Genomic DNA, 23,093 nt, shown 5'->3' with positions numbered 1-23,093 from the left:
AGACTACTGCAAATCCAGTATGATGTTTGTATGAATAGGATACAGTCTCTCTTCTCCAAGACAAAGATAGAATCTGACATGAAATTTAAACGGCGTAAAAATGTCTTATTTAGCTACTGGGGGGTTTCAGGGATTTATTGATTGGGCCCAGTGAGCGTGGCTGTGTGTTGTGTCTAGTCTTCATTATTTGTGTTAAATGTTTGCAAATGTCAGTTCGATGCGTTGATTAGATGCCTGGAGACCCTGGCTGTCAGACCAACTCCAACAGGATATTGTTTGAATATTAAAAGGGTCAGTCCTGGTGGGCTTTGAGCGAGGTTCGATGCATTTGCGGCTTGAGTGATTAAAGTCAGGGACCTAGCAGCATGAATTAATTTGATCCGTGCAAATGAGCAGAATTTAAGGCTTTCTAGGTGCGGAGAGAGTTCTAGTTACTTTTTTATGGTGCCTTTTGATGCTTTAATGAATGTAGTATCTCTCAGATATGATACAGGAAATGCCTGAGATTCTAGCTTGTATACTACAGTTTGGAATCACTATTTTTAAAAATATAAACATTTTCTTGCAGATGCATATACAGTGCTTGTAATATGGTGTTAATATTCTATATGTTTTGAATTATTTCTAGGAAGCTGTAAACTGTAAGAAAGTTTCGATGATCCGTGTTATCAATTTTGATGCTGTGTCACTACTGCATTGCTTGGTGGTCATCAGTTGGTTGCTAAGTTGCTGCTTGGCTAACGCTATGGTATCCTATGTGGTTGCCAACATGCTGTTAGCTGATGCTTTGGTATCCCAGGTAGTTGCTAATGTGCTGCTAGGCTGATGCTATGATATTCTAGGTGGTTGCTCATGTGCTGTGTGGCTGATCCTATAGCATACCAGGTGGTTGCTAAGGTGTTGCCAGGCTGTTGCTATGGTATACCAAGTAGTTGCTAAGATGCTGCTAGGTTGATGCTATGGTATACCAGGTGGTTGCTAAGGTGTTGCTAGGCTGTTGCTATGGTATCCTATGTGGTTGCTAATGTGCTGCGAGGCTGATTCTATGGTATACCAGGTGGTTGCTAAGGTGTTACCAGACTGTTGCTATGGTATGCTAAGTAGTGTTGAGGTGTCGTTAGACTGATGCATTGTATACCAGGTAGTTGCTAAGGTGTTGCTAGGCTGTTGCTGTACTACGCCAGATCATTGCTAAGGTTTTGCCTGCCCATTGCTATGCTATCTCTGGTGGTTTCTAAGGTGTTGCTAGGCCAATGCTATTGTATCCTAGGTGGTTGCTAAGGTGTTCCTTGGTTGTTGCTACTCTGTTCCCAGTTGGTTGCTATCATTTTGCTAGGCCATTGCTGTGGTATCCATAGTGGTTGCTATTATGTGTTTAGCAGAGAAAGAAGCTTTTATTTTATGGCATCATTTGTGGCAGCTAGATTTGAAAGTACTGAACTTCTGCCATTCGTTTCCTATTGGAAAAGTAGTGTTGAACAAGCCCAGTATTAAAACCATACATCCGATCCATGTGGTGGCTGCCATGTACTTTGATTGCAGAGGAGTCTTTTAGTGCAACCTCCTACCCCCTCCCATGTTGGCAACTGTTGCTGTTGTTTGTGCTGTGATTCGTCGGTTGGGTGTGTATGTTTATTGTGCTTTATTATAGTTATGTGATCATTAAGAGAAAGAGCACAGCTAGGAGTGACCTTGCTCTGTAGTCATTTGCTTTTCAAGTGGCATTTCTGCCTTCTTCTAAATAAAGAATATTTTTGAGCAGAAATTATGGCCTCTCCTGAGTCTTCTTTGACATGATGCCACAGTAGTTTGTCAAGCCAGTTTAATATGACAAGTGATTACAATCTTTTGAATGGTAGTGTACATGTATAAAGTTTTAAATGATTTGGGGAGTATTTCTATAAATGCCCCCTGTTGATTCATTTCATGAAAGTAAAGCATTCAGAGCTTCAGGTGGTTTGGGAGGTAATTACGCATTTGCATTTTCAGCTAGATATCTGTCTGGGAGTTCGGAAAGAAAGTTCTGTACTGCAAGCCAAGGGTAGAAAATTTTGCAATTGAAAACTGATTTTAAAACGTTTCTGACAAAAACACTCAAACATTATGACAAATTTTGCACCCTTTCAATGTCTTAGTCCTAGCATGACTGTTTCATAGCTGTAAAAATATGCAGAAAGTATTATAATCTTCCAGAGCTATGCTTTTGCATGTTTTTTTTTTTTTGTCCATCCACCTGCTAAGCAGGCTATAATTAATGCCACTGTATTGGCATGCATGAGTGCTCTGGAGACTGCGGGCCTTTTTTTTCTGCACACACCTCATTTTAACTATAAGCGTAAACGACTGTGTGGGAGCACAAGTTGGAAGACTTCCAATAAAGTAGCTTTTCAAAAGTGTGTCACGAAAAAGAACTTTTCTCCGGAAGAAAACTCTCACATGTAAAATTTCTTCTTGAAAACTCTTGAATGAGCGCCAGGCGAAATTGCATTAAGACACTCAATATAAAGATTAGAAAAGACTCTCAGCTGCCAAAGGTCAATAACTAAAAATATTTGAAGCCTTGAAGATGAGCTACGTTTCCTTTAGCTTTGAATAGTTGTAACATTTACCGAGTCCCACAGCCCATGCACAATATTCATAATCAAACAGTCAGCATCAAATATTCAGCTTCTCCTTTCAGGCTAAGTCTTTGTGTTATTGCTACACAGAAAATGGAGGAAAGTCTTAATGAGCCCTGCAACAGCCAGTGTATACAGTACAGTGCCTCTACCTACACAGGGACTTTTGATTGTACTGAATCTCATGTGAGAGCATATAAAACAGACATCTGGCATTCTTAATTAGGCCTCTGTTTTATAAGTTTCTTTACTTGGGAACAGCAATTTTGGAGGTAGGGAGCCCTATTTTTCTCCAATGTTGTAAAAATTATATGGAGTTCTCACTACTGATATAAAACTTTTTTTTTGTCTTAAAGGCTTTATTGTCAAGTAACTAGTGGTTCTTGTTAGTGCCTTGATATTAAAATATGATCTGATTCTTTCAAAACTGCAAAGCTTTTAAACTTTCCAAACGAATTGTGCCAAAGTTCATTTCAAGAGCCCTCCTTATCCATTTGAACTGTATGCATGGAGCATCTCCTCCCGTGTTCAAGAGACTGCTGGTTGAGACTTTATAGATTGTCCACAAGACGTGGTTTTGGTTACTCTGAATACTCTGAATGGGTTACTGTAAACCCCAGCCTTCCTACCTAACATCACTAACCATTTTGAATCAATTGATGAAGCTGATTAGCAGAATAAATCTACAAACACTAGCTGACATCTTTGACTACTTTTAACAACAGTCACTCAGCAAAACAGTAGCTTTAACATCAGAGTTATGCGAGGACCCATTTACATGGAAAAGGTTGAACGTAAGAGCAAATGTTTGAGTTTGCTTCCTTGGTAATGACCTACACGACGAAATACTTTGGAATTAGTGTGGTTGGTTAGTGTAGTGGTTAACACCTCTGCCTTCTACGCTATAGACTGGGGTCCAATCCTTACCTGGGTAAACACCCAATACTATACCAATAAGAGTCCTTGGGCAAGACTCCCAACACCACCTTCACCTACCTTTGTAAAATGATCAAACTGCAAGTTCCTCTGAATAAGAGCGTCTGCCAAATGCCGTAAATGAATTACTACAGATTTAACACACAAACACATTTTCTAATCATACAAAGTATTTATTTAGGTTGAAATTAGTTCATTTACTTGTTACCACATGAAATAATTTTTTGATAATACGGTAACGCTTAATATGACCAGAGACATGAACTAACATGGCCAGTTTTGATTTCAGGTTGGGATCCAGCAGAATGACCCTGACGCAGTGTAGATCTTTGGCAATGAGCCGTGAGTAACAGCTTTGTGCTGACATGCTTCTTTCTCCCCTCTCTCTCTCTCTCTTCCAGGCCAAGTCAGGCGAGGGGGGTGAGGATGCGAGTGAAGCCCAGCGAGACAGCCTCCCCATGTGGGTGCCATGGATGAACTCTGGCCCTTGAAGCTGCTGTATCGATGTCTGGGTGATGAATGGCTGCTGTACAAAGTCAATTGTCCACTGCTGCCCTATCCTTCACATAGAAGTCCCTGGACTTAATATACATCGACATTCAAAGACTGCTCGGTCATTTTTGCTGGACCTACAGCCTGAACGGTCCCGTTATTTTTCCTGGAAACGGTCTGATAACTCAAGCAACTGACTCAGCAGACATCTTTCTTACACGCACAAGCTCTCGACTCCCTTCTCGTTTGACACAGCCAGCCATTTATAATCTGAAAACCACACTCGATCTGTGTGCCCACTACGGATTTCCCCTCGCTCTCAGCATGTACTCCGGATGCAGGAAAATCATGGCATTTTATCCATAAATGCAAAGGCGTGGTTGGCTTGCAGTCTCAGTAGTCTAGCAGGATCAATGGAACCTCAGTGAGTAATGAGCAGATAGCCTCTTCCATTCAGTGAGCCAGAGAGGAATCACCTGCCAAAACCCAGCTTTGCCTTCCTCTCTCAGACTCCCATTTCCATTGCAAAACAGTTCGGCTCCAGCCTCTGCCTGAACTCAAAATCCATTTTGTACTGCTTCAAACTGGAATTACTGCATCTCTTCAAGAAACAAAGACTGCATTGCAACACAAAAAAATGTTAAATGTCTTGGTCTGTTGTAATCTAGGACTTACATTTCCCTTACCAGAATTACAGTAGCTACAGCAAGAAAAAAAGAATCCATTTGCCTCTGTCCTCTGCCTGGCAAGAAAGACAAATGACTCTCATAGTCATGCTCGCTCACAAGGATTAGACATATAAAAGCAGTCTCTCAATTTACCATAACGTATTTCAGCCTTGTAGAAATGGGAAACAGCTTTTGCACAAAAGGAGAGAGCCCACAGGCAAGCAAAACACAGTAAAAGGAGCTGGGGAAAGTAATTGAAACCGGACTCCAAAGGCTAAGGCTGACGTAACAGTGACTTTGGTGCTAGAGGTGGTGGCACTAGCCATGGTGTTGCCACCACCGGACAAACGACACGTCTGTCTTACCACTATTGTCATCATGACCAGCATGGCCTTCATGGACGCTTACCTGGTGGAACAGAATCAGGGCCCACGAAAGATTGGGGTCTGCATCATCGTCCTAGTTGGGGACGTGTGTTTCCTCATAGTCCTCCGCTATGTAGCCGTCTGGGTTGGGGCCGAAGTTCGGACGGCCCGCCGCGGCTATGCCATGATCCTTTGGTTCCTCTACATCTTTGTACTGGAAATCAAGCTCTACTTCGTCTTTCAAAATTGCAAGGCGGACCGCAAGAGTCTTGAAACTGTGGCGCGGAAGGCTTTGACTTTGCTCCTGTCTGTTTGCGTCCCGGGACTCTACCTAGTCCTGGTGGCACTGGACAGCATGGAATACGTTCGGACATTTAGGAAGAAAGAGGATATGAGGGGAAGGCTCTTCTGGGTGGCCCTGGACTTGCTGGACCTTCTCGACATCCAGGCAAACCTTTGGGAACCCCAGCGAACAGGGTTACCCATTTGGGCAGAAGGACTAATGTTCTTCTACTGCTACATACTTCTGCTGATCCTTCCTTGTGTATCACTGAGTGAGATCAGTGTGCAAGGAGAACACGTATCACCCCAGAAGATGATGCTGTACCCCATGCTCAGCCTGGTCACCATCAACGTGGTTACCATCCTGATACGTGGAGTCAACATGGTGCTCTTTCAGGACAGCCGCGTCTCTACTATCTTCGTCGGCAAGAACGTGGTGGCGATAGCCACCAAGGCATGTACCTTCCTGGAGTACCGTAAACAGTGCCGGGAATTTCCGGCGGCACGAGAGAACACAACTGGTATTCCCATGGAAATCCAGCAGAACTCGGTGGGACATGGGCAGGCTCTACCAAACGCAACAAGCCTTCCACATGAACCTACACCAGTGCAAGAGATTATTGACACATGACCTGTAGTAATTCGTCAAGGCTCCATCCTGACAGTTCTACCAGTCACTATCAGATCTGAGGAATGCATGAGGGACTTGGCATTTGCTAGTAGTGGGTTTTAACTGAATGATTGTGTGTTGTGGGACTTGCTTGTATCTTTTTTGAGGATTTACTCGTTCCAGTTTTGGACTAATAATAAATGAAGGAAAGGGGGAATAAACTAAAACTTTGAAACACATATACATGAGCACCTCCTACAGACGTTGAAAAAAAACATCAAAGATTCAAAGAAAGACTTTTTTTTTACTGACTGAGGGTGCCATGTTTTGCCAGAGTGAATACATTTATCTCAGTAACGGCTGAGTGACAGCAGCTTGACATGTTTCCTTTCAAGAACTTTTGGGAACATGTTTTTTCTAATGCTGCTTTTCCTTTCGCTGCCTACCTGACTCACCAGAAGATATTAGCAGCTCTCTAAATTAGCTCCGCAGAGGTGGATGGACTTTGGGGAGGTCTACGATGGAAGCAGAGAGCTAGTCGTTTGTGCTGCAACAATTCTGAATGTCCATTTTTGTCAGTGTGTATGACCAAATGTTGGAGGAAGACTCCAAAATCAGCACTGTCTTCTCAGCTGAATCAAAGTACTGCAGTGTATGTTTATGTACGCACATACACTTGTACATACAGGAGTGTAAGTGGGCCAGTATGTGGATTTATTAATGAGAAAAATATAAAAGAGGGATTATAGGAGATTATAGGATCTTAATCGGGGGGGCGGGGGGGTTGGACAGTTAAAACATTATGATATATCTTGCTGTACATTCCCTCACAAAAAGCCTTGAAGTCAGTGAATGCACTTGCAGATTTTATTTGACGTAAGTAAACCAGAAATTATTATTATTATTATTATTATTATTATTATTATTATTATTATTATTATTATTATATGTGCCAGTGTGCTTTTTACATTTATGTTGGAGGGTGTTTAATAAAAAAGAGCACTTAATCCTTGTGTTTAAGTGATTGATAGAGTCTAAAGATACGCAGTTCTTTCTTTAGTTGGCAGGTACTCTATGACAATGGTTAGTAATTAGGCTCTAAGAGGAAATCCACTGGAGGATATTGTGAAAGCAGCTGTCATCTTGTCCTCACTTCAAATGGCTACTGTCAAAGCAGGCTAAATAAGGTAAACGTTGCACATGTTTGATTAAACCGTGGCTGGAAAAAATATTGTAGGGGGAAAGACAGAAAGAAAGAAAATAGCAAACAGAATAAATTACCTGTAGCCACATCATGAGCTAACCTTTCCTAGCTTTCCAAGGGACCCATTCATAAATCATCAGGAAATGAATTGTGTCTCTCTCAGCAGGGTCATCATCAGCAGTAGCAGGAATATTTTATGACAGGTGCTTTTGGGTAACTGAACTACCTAGAGCAGGGGCTGATGCACAGACCATATTTATGTGAAGTGGGTTCAGAAAAAGCAGGGATCTAGCCTAACCTGGTGAACATAATTCATTAATGATGAACTACAAACTGGCAGGACTAGAAAGACAAACGACTGCAAACAGCTTCTGTGTGTTACACAGCACTATTTCAAAGCTGCATCCATATTTAGGTTATCCCAGACACTGTAGGATGCAGTGTGAACTGTGACTATTAGAATTAGGTCTCCAGTTTGGACCAAACATGTCAAATCTCTTTGTTCTGGGTCAAGTCAAATTAAAGCTTATTTACTGTCTGTAGCATTTCTTACAACATGATGTCTAATAGTGTGTTAGCGCTATGCTGTGGTGTGGGCATGAACATTTTTTGGCCCTTCTAGATTAAACACAGAGATCTGAAGCTCATTAATGATATTCATCATTCATTCGTTCATTTTTCTAAACCATTTGCTCCAGCTAGGGTCGTGGTCGTCCCCTGCAACTTCCTTCAGCTCATCCTGGGGGAACGCTGAGCCACTCCCAGGCCAACCTGGAGACATATTTCCTCCAGCGGGTCCTAGGATGACCTTAGGGTCTAAATTATGCTCCATATATTTTATTTTAAGCCGTACACAGACATGTTTGCCTTGAATATGTTTTTCAGTGAGGAGGTCTGGTATAGAGCCGCTGCCGCCGTTTTCCATTCCTAACAACAACTGAAGAGTGGTTGGACTGAAACAGTGTCAGGGCTACGGGGTGGGGGGGGGGGTGGGTAGGGGTTGGGGGGGGTGTTACTTTAAAAATATTCTGTTACAGATTAATGATTACCTGTTAAAAATGTCATTCTAACCTAATCCAAAGTATTATTTTGTTAAAGTAATGTAATTGGATTACTTTCCATTACTTTTGGATCTTAAAAATTAATATTAATTAATTAAATAACGAAAAGAGAAAAACGATTTCAACAAGCCTTTTTAAACCAGAATTTAACTTAACACACATCAAACACAAAAATGTTTAATGAAACAGAATGAAAGATTATAGGTGAAGAAACAGTCCCTGACCTTACTTTTAGCTGAACGGCCAAACCTACACTCTTAAAAAGACGGTTCTTCAAGGGTTCTTGAGTAAAGAAAATGATTCTAAACTGAACTATGAACACTCAAAGAACCCTTTACATGAATAAAGTGTTCTTTGCATCATTAAATGGTCCTTCTGTTTGAGGGAGAATGTGCTGTAGATAATTCTATATAGAACCTGAATAGGGTTCTGTATAGAACTAAAAACAGCTCCTCTACTCTTGCGATGTCAAGCTTGTAACAAATGAAGAACCGTTTTTGGTGAGGACCCCTTTCAAAAAGGTTCTACATAGGCCCATATAGAACACACTCTCCATCAGTCTGAAGAACTATGCGACAATGCATTGAGCCAATCATGCAGAGGGTTCTTTGAGTGTTCACGGTTCTACATGGACATTCCATTCAAAAACAAACACATCCAAATAAACTTAGCCATCCACCTTAACAACATCCATGAACCATTTTTAAGCGTGTACAATGTGAAAATATTAAAAATATAAAAATGACAGATTACAAATTTGTATAACAGTATAATATGTCTGGGTTTAGACATTTAGCGATTTGAACAGGAAAATAAATAAATTAAATAAATAAATGGAAATCTGTACACGAAGGCCAAAAAGCCTGAGGCTAAAACACAGGGAACGAGCTCTCAGTGTAGAATGATCCAGTATATAGGAAAACCAAGTTAAACGTCTGGTTCGCTTATCTTGAGGAAAACACTGTAGATCTCAGTTGAATAAAACACTGCAGACTGCTCCTGAGTGGGGAGGTCTTCAGAATGATCTCCTAGCAGCAGCACCGCCTCCCCCCTCCCACCAAATTAAAAGCTCTTCAAATCTACACGACTCATGGAACATTTCTTCTCATTAAAACAGCAAATTTCAGTGAAAGACAAGAAGTTTGTATTTGAATGTACCTGTAATCTCGTTGCTGTCTTTCGTACTACGACTGTAACCGATTGCACTTTTTTGTGTTCTGATAACGTTAAACTGTTACGTATATTCCGTGAACTTCCAGAAGGCCTTGAGTGATTTTTTTTTCTTGTAAATCAAAGCATGATTGGCTGATTCCTCCGTCACATCCTGTTTTTGTTGGTTGTTAATTTAACATCAGTTCAGCTCCTGACCAATCGGAGAGATCACTTGGCTGTATCCACCTGGACATTGTGGGAAACAAATCCTGACTGGTGATTTTCCTTTGGGCATTTCAAGATCTTAAGCCTTTTGTTTTTAACCAATGCTGGCAGAGTCTGAATACAACAGAACAGCATGATGATAAATCTTTTAGGCTTTCTCTAAAGGCCTAAAGGCTTTGAGGGTTATCCATTAATAATTCCATCCTTTCCAGTGTCACTTTAGGGATGTTCATCTGGACTGGGTTGTACCAGGTTTGCGTAAGTTTATGCTTGATTTTGTGTTTAAAGTCTTTAGTCTTTCCTTAGTTACACTAGTAATTTTCCACCTATACTTTCACTAAATTCGGTTGCACCACAAATGTTGTGTCTTAAGTCGTGTCCTAACTAGTAACAACTACTTAATGCGTGAGCCACTTTAATGTGATGAGAACAGAATCTGTAAACCTGCTGTCGTTGAAACGCAGTGACAGTTGGCTCCATGGAAGCTCTCCATGGAACAATACTCATCCTAGAAGAGAACAATTGTACAGCATAAACTGAATAAAACTAATTATCTACAGCCACTGTCTGTTTATTCTTGAATATTTCCCTTAGACAAAACAATATACAGGTTTATTAAATGACGGTTTCTGGCTGACTAACACAACAGCAGATCAGTTTAGCTGCTGCTGAGTCTCACTGAGCTGGAGCTGTGTGTGTTTTAGCTTTGTATTCAGAGTTAAAATCAGGGCAACGATTATAGCTGTGAGTAAAACCACAGCACACAGCATTTCGAATTTTTAGCTTCGCCAAATAAACTATGGTTTTGGTCTTTTTTGTGCTTTCTATGTGGTTTCTGATGGCTTCCACAAAACGTACACCTGCTCAGGGGGAGGTGTTAATAATTAGTCACTAGTTAAAGCTAGTTTGTGGTGCAACTTGTTCTGATTTAGTAATGCATAAACCTCAACTTAGGAAACACGTTACAACTAGGCTACATTTCAACTTATGCACAGCTGGTGCAACCAGCCACAGTTCCATTTCAGCCCAATGACGCAGCTACACTAGATGACTACAACCAAACTGGTGAGGTAATCATTGTAACGTTCAACGATGCAAGCGTAGAGGTCTAATCTAAGCATGCTATGTCGAGGTTAAGGTTCATTCGCAAAAACATGTTTGGTTATTAAATCCAGCTTCTGATTTTTAAAATATGAGTAGGGGTGGGGGGATACTTGATTCTTAGATGCATCGCAATGCGGACGTGGGCGATCCTGAATGATCAATTTTCTACGTATTTAATTTATAACGTAATGTTGACGGGACGTAAAAGGTGTAATTTGGAAGCGCAGAAGTGCAGCGCCTGGACCGTGTGTGGCGGCACATTATAAAAACTGCATGAGCGAGAAATCCGACCACCTCCCTCTGCATTAAAAGCCAGGTTAGGTCAGGATTCACTAGCCAAATGTTAAGAAGAGGCATTTTGTTGTTTCAACAAAAATCAAATCACCTTGGAAGCCACAATGTTTAAAGCCCAGCATGTCTCCGTGTGTGCTGATGTCCTAGTATAGGTTAAAAATATAAGCAAAAATGCAGACTTACTCTGCTCTGCTTCAAGCTTTAGCGATAGCCACTTTCCTCCCTTTTCACTCAGGAAACTTTTCATCAGAAGTTGAATAGTTTCTTGTAAAATGTCTCTCAACGTTCGACTGTTTTATGAGGCTGAACTCGCTTCTCATTCTCAAATTTACCCGTTCCAGCTTAAATGGTGCCTGAGGTGCCAGAATGTAAACGCGGCACTATTTAAAGTGGAAAGGGGAAAATTCGTAAGAGAAGCCGACGTCTTCACAACTTTTTAGTGTTTGACAGTTTCTCATAGCAGATATTGGGTATCAGGAAACTAACTGCACTACCAATAAACGCGAATAAGTCCGTTCATCTCCAATTGTTCAAGCAAGCGATGTCAAAGCTTCCATTCAAATTGGAAGTGAATTACAAACTCTGTCGCAACTTTTATTGCCGAGGATTGGAGTCTGATCTGTGTTGTTGAGAGCCAGGGCTTTCGCACTATGCTGCTGAGATCCAGCATCCAGTGTCGAAAATATTTTACTGACACAGTGACCCCACCCCCTCCACAACAAGACCAAAACTGAAAAACCACTGAAGTAAACGGGCAGGACAGCTGTAACGTACTGCTGGACATCCATTGTCACTGGATCCAAACAAAAGCAGGGAATGACAGTATTCCAGTTCACTTGCCACATCACTTGGCAAGTCATCACACAACATATTGGAAGTAAATTTATTGTAGACTATTACAAATACTTTGTTTTAAAAGTGCAAAGTTGTCACACAGTGAAAAAAATAATCCTGTGTAGAAAAAAAGATGCATCAAGATGCATCGATAATCGTTGTATGATTGCATTGCGGCCCTCTGAATCATAATCGAATCAAATTGTTAAGTGTCTAGAGATTCCCACCCCAGGTCATGAGTTTAATAATAACATACCAAATAAGCTACACACTTCAAAATATGGTTCTCCAAGGGTTCTATAATAAAGAAAATGGTGCTATAAAGAACCATGAGCTTTCAAAGAAGCCTTTGCATTATTAAATGGTCCTTTTCATCATGAATGGGTTCTTCAGCTTGATTGAGAATGTGCTGAAGACGGTTCCATACAGAACCTTTTTGAAAAGGGCTCTATATGGCACCCAAAAGGGTTCTCCTATTGTTACAAGCTTGACATCAATAGAAGAACCCTTTTGGTCCTATATATAAAACAATATACCAAATTAGCTACACGCTTAAAAAAGAAGGTTCTTCAAGGATTCTTTAGCAAAGAAAAGTGTGTGTATATCATCTACAGTACATTCTTAGGAACAGTTTAATGATGCAAAGAACCCTTTAATCACGCAAAGGGTTCTTTGAGTGTTCATGGTTTGATACAGAACCATATTCTTTACTCAAAAACCCTTGAAGAACCACATTTATATTTCTGGGAGTGGTTTGGGGGAGCTAAGAATATTTCACTAGTAGCCACAGTGCCCCCTAGTGCCTCCTTAGTAAACACCTTCCTGGCCCCTGTAACATCCTCATATATTCAATTCCAAAAGCAATAATTCAGAGCCACAAAGATAATGCGAAACCTTGTTTTTTGGTGGGTGTTTACTCACTGCCCTCCACAATCAGCAGGCACTGCCGAATAGCCACTTTGTCCACTGTTTCCTGATCTACTTCAATACCCACTGTCCTACAGAACAGTAATTTCACTTACTGTCACTGCGCCAGAGAGCGAGCCAGAGCTCATCCATTTAAATGGAAATAACTTCCCTCTCAATATTGCAACAGGAGTCACCGAGGGGATTATACCATTTATAAATGAGGAACAGTGGACTAAATGGAAGCGCTTTTGTAGGTATGAGGTATCTCACTATCTGCAACATTTCACGGGCTATTAACACCTTTACAGCAGACTGGAAGGTCTTCAGTGACGTCCATATTCATGTGTTTAATACATCTAATCCTATACACAACACTTTATTTTAAGGAACACATTTTGGGAGATGTTTAAGGTCTTGTTTTTTGTTCAGTGAAGCCCAGGTCAGATGCTTATAAATTGTTCGTTCACTTTGAATTAAGCTTTATTCATCAAGGCCTGTAACTGGAGGTGTGAAAGTCACAAAGAATTCATTGTTAGTTGTAATATTGTACAATAATCATTTAAGGCCTTATGGTGCATCGATTATTAAGTAATCACCTACATTTGTGACTTACTGTTGTAAAAATGGCAACATTTCAGGTTCTAGCTAGTGCCAGGTGACTTCTGATATTTGTTGTTTTAGAGTTAATAAGAGTTTACACCACTAATACATCCTAAAGTGCACATTCTAAATTTATCTCTAATTTGTGGGTAAAAATGCTAAAAACATTTAAATGTTCATTTGCACCACAAAAAAACTCATTAGCTCCAAAATTATACATTCAGAGGTTGAATGTAGAGAAACCTGTCCTTTCTGAACCCTCGAAATATCTCATCATTTAATCAATTAGCTTTAGATTTATGAACATTTGTTTGGCACTTGGCACAGAAAGCTGCCCCATTCACTCCCATGTAAATTTCTCAAAATCAGAATCTGCTTATTTCAAGATTTTCTCTGTGTTTAACTCGTCATAACTCAGACATTTTCTTCTCAATACACACAACATTACACCAAAATTATCCTCGGGGGGTCTTATCTCACACCATCTATCTGGATAAGCGATAGAGTAAACATTTCCCGAGTTATGACTGTTGGTTCAGAGGGTGCAAATCGGACTCAAACAAGGCTTCTCCACTAAGAGCTTAGTATAACAGAGTGTAACAGAGTGACAGTTCATTTGAATGAACCCCCCCCCCCATCAAACACATACATCTCTCCCTATCACACACACACACACCTAAGGAGATGTTCACCTACACACAAACACACACATACTTACAGCGCTTTTCAAGCACACTTGCAGTTCCTTCAGGAAATGCACATCTAGTTTAATATTAATTAATTAATATTGCACATTGTTAATTTATATATTATGCATAGTATAGTAGGTATAATATGCATAGCAGAAGAGTATATATTATATCCTGGTATAGTATTTCATAATATGGTATGGTATTGTAGAATTTTGCACATTGTCCACTTTAGATACAACGTGAAGCTGCTACACCACTTGACTGATGGCATCTGCTACTGACTATTGCTACATGGTCACTGTTTACCAAATGCTCACGTCAGTTTATACTGCAACATTCCAGCCATAGTCCTCCATCCTGAATTATTCTACTGCCCCCTCTTCAGAACTTGCACATACTCATGCCACAGTGCCACAGGCGTGTCCATGTGCTCCTAAGGCAGCATTGCACTTTGCGTAATTTTTGCTCTGTAAATATGCCATCTATCTTATTCTGTTTTTTGTTTTTTTTAAAGATTCTTTTTTTGATTTAGGTAGCTTGTAGCGAATTGCACATTGAATCTCATTGTACTCATACAATGACAATATTGATAATGACATTATTCGTATTTTAGCCTGTTAGCTAGCTGTTCAGCCTGGTGTGAGAGTTTAAATCTCAGGGATGAGGCAAAATCGTAAACCAGTCCATGAGTCGATACACAGATCCAAAAGCACAGGCGACGGTACAAAGGGGCAAAGGCAAAGAGACGAAAAACAGGTAGTCCAGGCAAACGCTCAGTAGAATCGCAGGGATACAATACTTTGCAGTGTGTTTAAACTAAGCCCGGGCTTATATACTAAAACTAAAAGATCACATGACATAGATGTTCGAGTGAGAGTCAAAAGTCACATGATCCTCCGGAGACTCCTGGGATATGGAGTCTGAGCAAGACTCTGGTTGTGGCGGAGCAGTCACCTGATCACCCACTGTATGCTGGGAAATGGAGTCAGGTAATTAGCCAGACGTGTGACAGTTCATAAGAATGTTCTTAAATTCAATTCTCAAAAAACACTTGGGAAGTTCTCAAATATTTTCTTTAGATAATCCTGATTATTTTTAATGATCTTCTTAAGAAAATCTTCACTATTTTATTATTATTATTATTATTTATTATTTATTTATTTATTATTATTTTCTTATGTAGGCTCTGTTACATTTTACTCTGTATCATAATTGACACACGATACATTTTGGACTTGTATTAACTGTCATTTCTGTTATTAGGTTAATCCGCTCAGAGGAGCAAAATGTGGGGGGAAGCATCAAACAAAGCCTCCTTAATACAGTAATTGTGAGGGGATGGTGGAGAGCAAGAGACGAGGGTGAGCAACAATAACAGAGGCAGCACGTGCATTGATTTAGATCAAAGAGAAGCTACTGTATGTACTACAAGAGATTTGATGTAATGATGCAAATTGGCTAAATACATTGAAAATATTTCACACTTTTTAGTCATCTCTGACTAAAGCACTGGTTTCCATAACATTATGTTCAGTGAAATTTAACAACAAAACTATATTCAGTTGTAGTTTTATGTCTCTCAGGAGTGAAAAAAATCAGATTTGATGATTTTTGGAAAATGATTTAACGAAAAATCTAAATGTCCATACAAAACCTGCTACACCACACCGTCCACAGTGCAAAAGGATCCTACTTTCTTGATAGAAGGAACTGCTGATATTAAAACACATCTGATGCAATGTTCATCGTGTCTTTGTTTACTTTTTTTATTTTGAAGAACTGTTGTACAAAAACAACAGAACACTGGAGTTTGTGCATTATCATGAATAACATTAAGGCTGTGGTGATCTGCTGACCTCACCCAAGTTCTTCGCAATAACACACAACCTTGAGTGTTCCCCTGCTTAAATAAAACGTACAGTTATGTGATTTCCTCATACACATATCACAATAATGAATTACGCAATTGTTAGTGATTTTCACATGAGACCTCTAATTATGTACTAATACAGGTCATAATGAACAAAGCTTAATGTATAGTGAATTAACCTTTTACAGCTTCATTTGGGCTTCATATGTGCATCTTAAAATAGTGTAACTGCTTATTTTCTAAACATTTTCAAACACAACAAATCAAGTCTGTCCTTAATCGCAAGTGTCTGATGTTTCAGCTATGCAGTAATGATGATGCTACTTCATAGCTCCAGTTCAAAGCTAAAGAAGCTTGACTACTATATTTGAAGTAAGTCGGGGGCTGTGAGAACAAGAGTTAAAGGGGATCCACTTGCTTCTCACCAGCAGAGCAAAGGAGTGTGGGTTAACATGGATTGCACCTCAGGAGTGACCTGAGCTAGAGTGCATTGCTCAAAGACACAATGGCAGTGCTTGCAGTGCAGAGACCTGGAGCCCTGCAGAACCTCTTGTACATGGTGTCTGTCCAAGTGAAAAAGCCTCTGGTTGCTATTTCTACCTAGACCTGTGTTGCTACTCTATATAAAGTGGCTTTAAAGGAATAATCCAGCTTTAAACTCTGAAAGACAACACAAAAAATGATAGCCTGTTGACATGAAATAAAGTCAACCTGTCTTTTTTTACCTGTACAGGGGCCACAGGCTTGGAATATTTAGCTTAGAACATTTTTAAATGATAATGAAGCACTATGATGTACTCATACAGGAAAACATGTAATCAGGTGTGTTGTATAAAGGCTGGTACCAAACTCTGCAGGTAGAACTCCAAGTCCAGGATTGAAAGAAGAAGAATGTAGAAATATTCAGTTAATTAAGTTCAGCAACTATGGCAACTTAAGAAGACTGTTCTCCTTTCCAGGTATTTTGAAATATTCGTTTTAAATGATTAAAAAACCTGTCGCTCAACATACCAATGTTAGTGTAGACGAAATTGAGCAAACATCTCCTTTTAAGATCCCTTCTCAACAATTATTATAAAAAGAGTCCACTCTAAAACCCACTGTTGTGTGAACAATTGTGTTTTATCTGCGGATAATACTGACCAATACTGGCACCATAAAGCATGAAGTGCTTGGACCCCTACGATTGCCACTTCTGATGTAATTTGCAGACAATCATTTGGCTTTCATAAGAAGTAAAGCGCACAGAAATCAACATGTTCTACATCAATTTCAGAGAAAAATGAAGTGGTACTGGATGTCTTGGTTGCAAACAATGATCATTTCCTCATACTAGCCTTTTTTGCACTAAAGCTACAGAAGAGAGATCTCATATTTGTGACACTGAAATTAACTGCTCAAAAAACTTCTATTGCGCAGAAGATATTTTACTTTTAAAGAACTGGTATCCAGAACTTTAATAGTTAATATTATCCAGCAGCACTCGTGGTTCTTCCAGGGTTCTTTAGTAAAGAAAATGGTTCAATATAGTAATATGAACGCTCAAATAAACCATTTGCATGATTACAGAGTTCTTTTCATGGTGGAATGGTTCTTCAGATTGATGAAGAATGTGTCTTTTTGAAAAGGGAATGCTTTTTGCTTCTATACAGAACCCTTTTCCAAAAAGGTTCTATATAGAACCATCTACAGCACATTCTCCATCAACCTGAAGTACTATTTGACCATACATAGAACCCTTTAAACATGCAAAGGGTTCTTTGAGTGTTTAGTGTTTATTGTTTATATATAGAACCATTTTCTTCACTAAAGAACCCTTGAAGAACATCATTTTTGAGTGTGTACGCAATTCATGTGGGTAGTATATTCACCATTCAAATCCAAAAATTTCACAGAAGGGCAACACATTGGTCAGTGATGTGACTGGATGTGGCGAGTGTTGGGGGGGGGGGGGGGACTTATGGACCCACTCAGATTTTTGGATCTGCCCCTGCTTGTGAGATACCAAGTCTCAAAAGGGGAACCCATCCTCCTCTGGTCAACACTGGATAGTAAAACAAAAACACAACAAGAACAATATGAATAGATAATAAGATTTTACAGTTAATATACAACACTGCATACAGGGAAAATGACACTGGACAGAACTACTTAGATTAACCAATGAAAACCAATGGCAACTGTTAGAGCCTATCAGAGTAACAGTGAGAAACAGAGCTATGAACACCGCTCACTGCTGTTGAGAGCCCATCATAAAGATCTGTTAGTATGAATATGTGAAGAGCTCAGCATATTGTGAGGCAAGTGAAACAATGTCTATGACGGAACAGTTGCGGTTTGTCTCAATCTAGAGCACTATGCAAAAGTTATAGACGACCATTCATTTGATCTTATTTCCAATCAGAATATCAGGAAAAAGCAGAAAACAGCTATTTAATAGAAAATTACCCAGAAGGTTCAACAACTAAATGTATATAAGCTCTTGTCAGTGCTCAGTGCGTCACTCTTTACCTTTATTACAGCTTCTGCTCTTTTCAGGAGACTCACATTCAGTAAAGAAATCTGCAGACACGCCTCCAAAGTCCAGTCTTAGAAGTTGGCTGATCATTTTCTGAAGCAACCAAACACATTCAGTGATGTTGAGGTCTGGACTCTGGGATGGTCAGTCCATTCTTCAGCTTCATTGTTTGATGGGTCTCCTTTTCTCAGTGAGGCTTCTTGACAGCTACACATCCTTTCAGACCCACAGCGCTGAGTTGTCTTCTCACAGTGGAAGGATGGACAGAAACACCTGTGGATGTTTTTCAGATCTGAAGCAGCTTGACTTTCTCCTCTCTCTCAGAGATGAAAGCTTTAAGTGCTCTTTATCTGACGGGGACAGTTTTGGTGGTCAACCAGGTCTTTCAGGTGGTTGTTAGGAGTCCTATTTTCTAAACTTCAGTTTTGGAGTTCTATATATATATATTTAATGTGCTCAGAAATGTCTCCTGAAAAAATGAAATGAAGCGTTTAATCATAGCAACTGCCCATTGGTTTCTATTACAAGTAACTTTCGAGTCAACAGGCTTTAAGTTCTTTTCTAAGTACAAGAAAAGGAACATCAAAATTAATGTACATGGTAACGATGCTGCGATACAGATACAGCACATGGAGATTAGGTTTTTAAAAAAAAACAGACGTATTCACTTAATCACCGACCTATGCCACCTACCACCCATTAAGATTAATGCAATGGCAAATATCAAGCATCTTAAGCATGTCCCATTATAACTGAGTTATAGATTGCAGTACAATGCAACCCTGCAGCATCAGAAAAGTAATTTATTCTAAAGGCGTTAGCTTCAGACTGTAATATCACACTTCACATGAAGTAAAAGCACCAGCGTCTTCATATCACGTGCCATAAATCTATATTTCGCGCTGCAAATGTGTGTCTTGGACCATCTCCAACACAAATGCTGCAGTTCAGCTCATGAGTAATGCTACTGGGTGCTGTCGCCTCCAACATTAATCACCAGCATGCACTCATGTCCTACATCCACACAGAACCTTCCATTACAGCCTGCGCGTAAACTTTAAAGCAAGAGCTCAGCCAAAAATCTCATTTACACTATTTTATCCAGCTACTGCTGTTTTTAACCCTCTGAAGGCACTTTCTTGTCTTTTCCACTCTGGCAATATCGGCTCCTGTGAACTCTCTGCCCACCATTTCACATGTGTCTCTGATGTGGACTGAAAGAAGAATGAAGGGTTTCCAGCGTGATGGTCAGTCCTTAGTGATTTCCTCAGTGTCCATTGGTCAGAATCACACAAAATGTAGATGGACACAAAACTCTACACAGTGAGAGGAAGATGACGTGGATCTCAGCCCCTCTTTATGGAAAGGGTGACTGTGAAGACTCAGGAAATGTTTGAACTGCATTTCTGTGCTGTATCATCACAAAGAGAGACAAGCATATACATACACCACACACAAAAACACTGAATTTGATGCACAGGCAAATTCATGGACCCCAGAAGATTAAGCTATGCAACATGCTTTCGTCAATTTCTATAAACAACAGTATGTCAGGAAGCACATAAGCAAGTCTATTTGAGATTACATTAAAGGGGCATTCCAGCCAAAAACAGTAGTGCAGCGTTGTTTTGCTCAGCCTCAGAAACAATTTCTATATTTCTGTTTTCCTTGAAAGGCCCCCAAGTTTGATTTTTTGTACAGTTTTTGTTTATTTCTAAGTTAAATGATACTTTTTAATCGCACAAACGGGGAAATTCCACCTCCGCATTCACCCATCCGTGAAATGAAACACCACATACACACTAGTGGGCAGTGAGCACGCTTGCCCAGAGCGGTGGGCAGCCCTATCCACAGCACCCAGGGAGCAGTGGGGGTTAGGTGTCTTGCTCAGGGACACCTCAGTCATGGACTGTCGACACTGGGGATCGAACTGGCAACCTTCTGATTACAGAGCAGAAGGTTTCCTAACCTCCAGCCCACGACTCCAGGACCATTTTCCAACCCCTCTTTATCTCTTAGAGTCAAACATATTGTTTTGTTGCGGTGTCTTTAAGACCGATGTATGTAAATGAGGTCTGTTCTGATTGGGTGCTCTTGTTTGTGCCTCACTGAAAAAGCCCCCCAGTCTAAAACATTCCTTATAACATCAAAGTGATTGGGCAGGGCTAAGCTGCTGTAGGCTGAATAGGTGAACATGGCACTGTTGTTGGAACAAAACTTTGTATCTCCATTTTTGTTGGTTTTCAGTTTCTGACATAATTGCCTGTTGTCCTTTACATTGTGTGTAAATTTCATGATGACTGGAACAAAAGAAACAGGCCAAAATGACTTGGGAAAATGTTAGGTTCCACTGACTTACATTAAAAGTAAAGTACATTTTTTCCTTATCCTGTAAATTTAGCATTACGAGCTTTTCTTCCAAAAACTGCAGTGTGTGTTGGGTTTTTTTTCATGACATCAAAGACACAGTTTAGTTTCCAGATATGGACTGTATGGATTGCGAGTGAATGGTGAGAATGGTACAGATGTCATTGAACACTACAATACCCAGCATGCATTAGGAATCCATATAGTGCTCAACAAATCCTGGCCAGCCTAGTCTCTGAGCTACAGGCTTATAAATACAACCAGGCTATACAACTTTAGCTTTTAGTTTGTCCTTGTTGTCTGAGGAGTCTGTTTCTGCTGTCGTACGTTATACGTGTTATACAGCTAAAAGAAGGGATTCAGCCTTCGAGCACCAACATTAAGTTCATTCTGTTAAAATTTCATGATTTGGATTAGAAAGGCAAATTTGCAAATATGCTTTTTGCACAAATCTCAGAGATTGTGGGTCAAGGTTTGTGCATCGTGAAAATTTCACACAGTTTAATGGGCAGTTCCCAAGAAATGGATTTTTGGAAGGTTTTTTTTTTAAGAAATGTAGCCATTTTTACAGTCATTGAAATTCTATGTTAAATATTACTACATAAATGTTGTATCACAGCAAAGTCACGATTGGCCCCTCCCAGTCCTGTCCATGTGTTCGTGCTGTGTTTTTTTGTTTTAGCCCGCATGTTGTTTGTTTTGTTTTTTCAGTCCAGCCCCCTTGTTTCATGACTCCAACCCTGATTGTTTCCACCCGTGTTCCCGCCTGTTCCTCGTTTACCCTGTTATTATTTAAGCCCTGTGTTTGCCTCTAGTCGTCGCTGGTCTTTATTGTTTGTACTGTTCTGCTTGTTTGATTCTGGTTTGTCATGTCTGTCCCCCGATTAATCCGTGTTGGCTCTATGACCCTGGACCGTTTAGACTATGACCCTGGATTTGCCCATAATAAACATCGCTTATCTCCGCATATGCATCCGCCTCCTCGCTCCCCGTTACACATGCTAATGTATGTAACGTGTATATTTCTTCAGATTAATAGCACATATACATTTAAGAAAACATTAATTTGATTAAAAATGTAATCCTTTATCTGCGTCTTTGAGTTTTGCTTTCCACACCAACTTATTTAGTAATAAAAATAAAATACTATCGTTTTAAGCTACATAATGAAGAGGAAGTGACATTACTTAGCCTGGGTGGGGGTGTTCAACATTATGAAGCTATGATCGATGATTGCGATTATTATTTTTCACAAAAGATATAAAATGCTTACTGAGGTGGGAAAAATATGTTGTATCAGAGCAACATGCAACTGAAAGCAGAGAAGAACAAAAAACCTGTGATTTCTTGAAATAAAAGGAATTCTGATTAGCGTGTCCATTTGGCATCAATCACATGAAATGACTGTTTGCCTTCCTTCTGCGTTCACCACCAGTTTTTCTGAAGAAAAAAGTTTCAAAACAACCCCAGAAAGCCATCCCAAAGCAGGTATCACACCTTCCTCACACCTTCAGGATATAAATCAGATCTTTAATCTTTAATATACTGCAGATCTGCTGTAGCATGTTTACAACAGATGTAGCGAGGGGTGCACTATGCTAACTGGTGGGGTATAACTTCCATCACATGTTAGCTGTGCTAGCTTCATAGCTCCAGTGCAAAACAAAAAAAAGACAAACTTGTTTTGGCTGCATTTGAGATCAGAGGGCAAAACTGTGTAAATGTTGCCACACTATCGCTTTAATTCTTGTTGGTAACAGCAGGCAAAAATGCCTAGATATTGTCCTCTGTCGGCATTTTCCAGCTTTTTTGCTGGCTCATTTTGTACAATTTTCATGGCCAGAGGAGCGATGATGTTCATAATTATGCTGATGAGGACAAATTGTGGCTTCTCTTTAGCATGAAAACTTCTAGTTCACCACAGCTTTAATTGTTTAACATCAAAAGGTAGTCTAGGGACTCTGGACGAGTTGTGAATATTAATTATGCTCCGACTGTTGAAACTGTCTAGATGGGCACGTCAAGGGACTATTAGAACTTAATAACCTTCCTCTGATACTGATTATTTTTAATCGCAGGGTGCAAAAAAGGCATTAACAACCACGAGCCTGACCGCCATGATAAGAACTGAAAGAAAAAAAAGGCTCACGTAGAGGAAGAATAGATCTTTGCCTGCCAAGGACGAAAATGAAAGGTTTCAATGGGAGGGCCTTGCGGTGCATTACCGTCCCATCATTTAGCCCAAAAACGATTATGGATTTTCAGCCAGGAAACATGCGCCTATACCTCCAA

At 40.0% G+C, this 23,093-nt stretch overlaps 1 protein-coding gene across 3 annotated transcripts in view; it reads left to right on the top strand.

The window, feature by feature from the left end:
• tmem121ab (transmembrane protein 121Ab) overlaps positions 1–8,018 on the top strand; it is a 95,918-nt gene extending 87,900 nt beyond the window's left edge. For all 3 annotated transcript variants that reach the window (XM_037537550.1, XM_037537549.1, XM_017695627.2), the window contains one exon: positions 3,956–8,018. In XM_037537550.1, the coding sequence (XP_037393447.1) occupies positions 5,039–5,992 (954 nt within the window). In that variant the 5' untranslated portion in view covers positions 3,956–5,038 and the 3' untranslated portion in view covers positions 5,993–8,018. The remainder of the gene's footprint in view (positions 1–3,955) is intronic.
• Positions 8,019–23,093: the final 15,075 nt, after the last annotated feature.

This window comes from Pygocentrus nattereri, chromosome 4, assembly GCF_015220715.1.
Source record: "Pygocentrus nattereri isolate fPygNat1 chromosome 4, fPygNat1.pri, whole genome shotgun sequence".
NCBI lineage: Eukaryota > Metazoa > Chordata > Actinopteri > Characiformes > Serrasalmidae > Pygocentrus > Pygocentrus nattereri.
Note: the sequence above shows the minus strand (reverse complement) of the source record. Positions and strands in the feature narration are given on the sequence as shown.